The following is a 6,000-nucleotide window of genomic DNA, read 5'->3' as shown; positions in this document are numbered from 1 at the left end:
TTTTGTGGACAGTGTTATTTAATAGTTTGATCTTCGGATTCGTGGTTGAGTTGAGAAAAGGGATCAACGGCGGATCAAACGGTAGGCGGAGTAGGTGGTCACCTAGGGCCTCGCCGTGTTGGAGGCCCCAAAAAATGTGTGTAACAGTAAAAGGTGTATACATAGACCCCCCTCTCCTTATGCTAGAGGGGGCCCCGAAGGGTACCACAAGAGGCCCCTGGCGAAATTTGACCGCGAACTACACGTGGGATGATTCAAAGTGAGTTCAGGGGCCCCTTCTTACTTCGCCTTTAGCTTTGTCTCATTTCAAGGGCTTCAATGACATCCAATTCATCATTTTTAAAATTAGAGGCCCCATTTATAATTCCGCCCTGGGCCTCCAAGGGGATTGATCCTTCACTGAAGCGGTTTGTAAAACCCAAGGATCCAAACCAATCAAGGAGAAATTAATTAAAATGACTTTAATCTGCAAGCACCTGTACAAAGAGTTTTGGTACAAGTTGATAGTAAGGGTTACAGAAGGAATAAAAGTATGTACTACGCAACTAATTAGATTTGGTCCATGTGTACTGTGTTATCGATCTAGGAAATCGTACAAGAAGTAAATCCATTTCACGTCCATCCATCGCGCATGGTTCGGCAAATCGGATTTACATTCGAGTTCTAGCCAGCAGCGGAGGTCTAACCAACGAGAGGGAAAGTAAGCGACAACCCACACACCGCCACCAGCAGACTACACCATAAGAAGTGTATGAAAAATCATACGGTTGGACAGTAACGGTGTGGCAAGCGTACGGAACGGTCAGAAGAAGACCCTCTTGCGGGCAGACAATGATGGACAGTATCCAGACGGGTGTGGTCAAATGTGGCGGCTATCGGTATGACGATGGGACACGCTACATTGGCGATTGGAACCAGCGGGGCCAAAAGCACGGCATGGGTTCAATGATGTTCTCCGACGGTACCCGGTACGATGGTGCCTTCAGCAACGGTGTCTGTTCCGGGCTCGGCGTAATGGTAAGCAAGCGGATTGCTACGCACCTCGTCGACACACCTGTGCGTGACGATTGGCTAATATGTGGGCTTTTATTCATTTCAGTGCTTTCCAGATGGTGCCAAGTAAGCGGACGCGACGAGGACCTCCACTTTATGGTTTTAATGTCCTTTCTGTTTTACTGCTACCGTCCGTACAGGTACGAGGGTGAATTCATGCAGGGCTGGTTCCACGGGCACGGTGTGTTCTGGCGGGCGGACGGTATGAAGTACGAGGGTGAGTTCCGTGGCGGACGCATCTGGGGTCTGGGACTGATTACGTTCAGCGACCAGAGCCACGGATTCCCGCGCAACGAAGGCTTCTTCCAAGATTGTCGGTTGGTGCGGAAGAAGCGCTGTCCGGATGTGATTAATCGTGCCCAGAAGGTGGCCCTAATGGCACGTGCACAGTGCGATCAGGGTAGTTAAGTGCGGCCGAGGGTTTTGGGGGCCCGATTTATTGAAATCGACAACACACGCTAAGGTTCATAGGCGATCGGTTTAGCTGTTGGATATGTTCCTTTTGATGCGCTGCTATTGGTTCGTTGAATGTTTGTTCTGTTTTTTGAACATGTTTTTTTTAACAGTATGGCTAGTACTTTTGTTGTTGTAAGATTTAAGAACTTATAATTAAGCGTCGACCAAGAATTAGAGATAGTGTTGATACCGTGATCGTATTCATCCAATAAATTTAAACTACCTCCACAATATGTTTATCTATTCTATGTCGATACGATATATGGTCTGTTTGTTATCTTCCCGAATAAATAACTTTTTTTCACAAAGAACTTGGAGGAACTTCCGACGCCAAGTTGTCATATGTTTTGATGCATCGTCCTGCTGGAACACGTAGTACTCCTCCTCCGTAGTCGTTTCGGAGATTGGAGGCAATAACTTTATCAAAAACCTAGGTGTTACAGCTCACTACGTTGAATTTGGCAGTGTTTTTCAAAGAACATCGAGACGAGAGGTTTCCTCGTTTTGATACTGCAGTTCTAACCATCACGAACGATGCATTTTGAAAGTGAAGAATGTTCAAATTGGATTTTGGAATGCTCCATTTTGAAAGTGGAGGATGTTTAAATCCGGATTTTGGGAATGATTTGAGAATGAAACACACGATAATGGGAAAAAGGTCAGAGTTACTCAATTTAGATCAAACAATTATTTGTTGTAGCCCAAAGAAAAGACAGAAAAATATATGTATATTACTTTTGTTATAAATGTATCGACCAGATTGCACTACCTTCTTGAAAGTGAAATTTCAGTCTAGAATTCATAAGCCGTAATCGTTTTGTTTTATAAATCGTCCTTTATTCGAAACTAAACGCTATGATATTATATCCCAACGAACGATAGGTGAATTGAAAGAAAAAATGATAAAAAGAAAACATTGTTGGACATTATCAGCAACGAAAACGATTAAACATTACAGGTGAAATGCAGCGCGGTACGATGCTTTGCTTTTATATGCATTTTATGGAACGACCACGTGTCTTGTGCAAGAATTTTATCGAGGTAGCCTGTTTATGTGTTGTAGGCGTGGTGACCAAACTCACTTGTCGGTTTTCGCTTCCTCCGTGCTACCTACCACGAACCATTGCAGGCGTGTTGCAACGGCCGCATTTCGCACCAAGCGCTTCCGGTCGTCCAGCGGTTTCTGTAGCGCTAGCAGTGTACTTTGCTTAAAGGGAAGCAGCAAAAACGTGGGATATTTGCACACGTACAGCATACATTCGAGTGCATCGATGCGTATTTTCTGTAACAAAAATAAAACATACATATTAGGCATAATATTCAAACTGAATAGTTTACACTAATTGGTTACAATATCGTACCATTGATGATTCCCGTACAGTCAACTTAAGCAGTAGCGGTATCAACGTTTGCAGATGATCCTGTATGAATGCGTCGTGATCGCGCGTGAAACGCAACACGATTGTTAACGCTTCCAGTATCGTTTTGTCATCATCCTGTGCGAGGCATTTCAGCAGCACCGGACCAACCTTCGATAGGTTCATCTTCAGTACCGCGTGTGGTGTGGCCGCAAGCACAAAGGCCAATGCCTTCAGATGGGATACCGCGTACTGTTCCATCCTTTTCTCCAACTTGTTCATTATCCACACAAAAAGCTTTTGCTTGAACAGATTGCGCAACAGCGGTAGATGTAGCTGTGGGAATTCAATCGACAGTATTTCGAACGCTAATGCCGCAACATGCGCCAGCGTGGGATGGTCGAGCAGATCCGCGATGTCATCTACGATTTCACCTGCTTCCGCATGGCCCCGTGCAATCAATCCCTTGCCGATCCATCCTAGTATGACCACTGCCTGATGGTTGTGTTTCTTCAGTTCGGTCCGGATGGTTTTTAGCAGCCGCTTCAGCACACCACGATGATGTTCATCGTCCGGCATACGGTTGAACAAGCTGCACAAGAGTCGATTACAAATGTCTTGTACCTTTGCGTCATCCGATTCTAATGCCAGCTTGCTCAGATCGGTAACGAGATTTTCAAAGTGATCCACCAGTGGTACACTTTGGTCGAGGTAACCGAGCAATCCGGAAGCTAAATAAAGATCCGAACGCCGTTGTAGCTGCAACGATGGCAAACGATTCAGTATCAATTCGTGCTGATCTTCCACCGAAAGCTGTTTCACTACGGCACCGATAAGGCGTGCCATTGCGTGAAGATAATCCGAACTTAAACGATCGTTGCTATAATCGAAGAACTGGTCGATCAGCTTGTACTGCACATAGAGCTCCGCTTTAGCTAGTTGCGTTGAATGACCACTCTCTACCACATCTATTAGTGTGTCCATTGCAACAATAGAGAGCTTCTCATTTTCTGGATCGAATATTTTTGAAAGGAAAAATTTCAATATTTTATCCATGTAACCATGGTACAGCAAGAATTTTCCTAACGTTTTAAACACCAGCTGTACGATCGCTGAGTCAACCGTGGCATAATCGTTCGCAATCAACTTCTCTAGCACGACCGTTTTCACCTCCTGCTGGTACCGAATGGCGAACGAGAATAAGCAATCCTGGACTGCAGCAATCGTTTGCATCGGTTTAACTCCCGCATTTAACAGAATCTTTATGATCGTGCTGTACACCACGTACCGATTTTCGCTCGTTACCATTTCGGGGACAGCGGCAAGTGCCAATAGAGCCGATCGTTTTTGTTCGCTTGTATCTGCTTCTTGTAGCACTATTTCGACTAACTTTTTATGCATCTGTCCCACGATACCGACATCGAGCTTGTGTATGCAATACCAATAAGAACAAACAGCACACAAGCGTTGTATCGCATCGACCAGTACGTTTGCTACGCGAGCCTCAATATGTTCGTCGGTGTTTAACTGTGCGAGTAACATTGGTACCAGCTTCTCTATAACGTACACGGCACAGTAATCACTCGCTTTTGCACAGCTCAGCTCGACACGCAGGCTCGGTTCGAACTGTTTCGAGCTTCCATCCGTCAGTCCTCCCATTACGCTGAGCAGTATCTTATCGAGGAGAGTTTTCACAGTAGACTCGCTGTTAGTAGCATTTTTTACCAGTTTTTCCACCGTCGCATAAGCGGCATCGAGCAGTTCCTTTTCGGCAGTGGATGTCGTACCGATCGGAAAGAGTACCTTTTTCAGCGCAGTCCAAAGCTCGTCATGATGTTCCTCGATTTTTGCAACATCCAATAACTCCAAACAGCGTGCAAGTAGTGCAAGCGAATCCAGCTTTGCCATGATCAGGCTGCTATCGAGCTTCTCCAACAAAAGGGGCACAGCAAATCCAGCCATTTCGGGCGTTGCGCACAGACAGTTGCCCAATAGTTCTGCGAGCGTTTCCCTCGTTATTGCTACCGGATCATTTGGGTTGGGATGGAAATCGATTGGAAAGTAGCAGGCGAACGTTTCGAACATTTCCTCTGCTAGATGAAACATTGGGTAAGTCTGGATAAACGATGGCATATGCTCGAACAAATACAGCAAATTGCGCGGATCTCGTTCACCCTCGATGGCACCGATTACGCCATACACGAAATCTACACCCCACTCCTTCATCTCGGTCGTTTTCTGCGTGGAAAGCGTTAGGACCGTGCGGAAGTAGAGCGTACGTTCTGGCTTTTTCTGGCTTTGGCACGGAACTCGTTCAAACAGGGCTCTCAACAATCGGACTGCCGCACCGTCAGGGAAGTTGGTCATGTGTGTCAGTGCTTCAATACCGGCCAGTACCATCGGTGTAACGCTGTTATGATCTAAGGAACGATCGATGTAAAACGTACACAGTAGATCTACCTGACTCGTACTGAGACAGTCTACTGGAAGGTCCGTAAGCACATTGGACAGAAGCGTAGTACCCTTGGCACGTATCGAAGCATCGGTGTGAGTCAATGCTGGTCCTAGCTCTTCTACAAACTCCGCTATGCTGAGCTTGCCCGACACAATATCTGGCGAAAGAAAAGGAAGACAATGGCACAGAGAGTACGTTAAGGTAATCCAACAAAGGCAAAATACATCTTCAATCCATGCTTACCAGTTGTAACTTGGCGACACTTTTCTTCCACTTTATGGTCATTTTTTATCATATCAACAACCGTCGTGTGGGACCAGGGGAATTTCATTGTTCCAGCCAATAATTTAGCACTATTTTCGATCACAATTTAATAAACACGATGAGAGTGATCCACCGTTTCTGGACGATAACAACAAAACAGGCAATCGGCAACTGTCACGACAGAAAACAAAGAAACATGAACATGCCACAGCGATATAAGGAATTATCAATAGTCGCGTGGATGACAGGGTTTAAGTTTTCAAATATTCTTCAAAGACATGTTTTTTTTCTGTATTATGTATATGAACTATAGCACAAGCTTACTTCTGCTTGAAATTAAAAAGGGCGACTACAGTTAAATTAGCTAACGAGCTGTGCGCAGTTTTCTTCTTCGTTTCATTCGTTTATCCTCAT

General features: G+C 45.2%; 2 protein-coding genes across 2 annotated transcripts; one reads left to right on the top strand and one right to left on the bottom strand.

Annotated features, from left to right (window-relative positions):
• Positions 1-649: 649 nt before the first annotated feature.
• On the top strand, positions 650-1,733 carry LOC128297909 (MORN repeat-containing protein 4 homolog). Its single transcript, XM_053033624.1, has 3 exons — positions 650-1,017; positions 1,100-1,119; positions 1,194-1,733. Exons 1-3 carry the CDS (start codon positions 832-834, stop codon positions 1,459-1,461), a joined length of 474 nt encoding a protein of 157 aa, XP_052889584.1. The 5' UTR covers positions 650-831; the 3' UTR covers positions 1,462-1,733.
• Positions 1,734-2,324: 591 nt separating this feature from the next.
• Positions 2,325-5,714, bottom strand: LOC128310441 (MMS19 nucleotide excision repair protein). The gene is made up of 3 exons (XM_053047085.1): positions 5,566-5,714; positions 2,871-5,479; positions 2,325-2,791 (listed from the first exon to the last, which is right to left on the bottom strand). The coding sequence occupies exons 1-3, from the start codon at positions 5,651-5,653 to the stop codon at positions 2,588-2,590; spliced, it is 2,901 nt and encodes a 966-aa protein (XP_052903045.1). The 5' UTR covers positions 5,654-5,714; the 3' UTR covers positions 2,325-2,587.
• Positions 5,715-6,000: the final 286 nt, after the last annotated feature.

The sequence above is a fragment of the Anopheles moucheti genome, chromosome 2 (assembly GCF_943734755.1).
Source record: "Anopheles moucheti chromosome 2, idAnoMoucSN_F20_07, whole genome shotgun sequence".
Classification (NCBI taxonomy): Eukaryota; Metazoa; Arthropoda; class Insecta; order Diptera; family Culicidae; genus Anopheles; species Anopheles moucheti.
The sequence above is the reverse complement of the archived record's forward strand: the minus strand, read 5'-3'. Positions and strand labels throughout refer to the sequence as shown.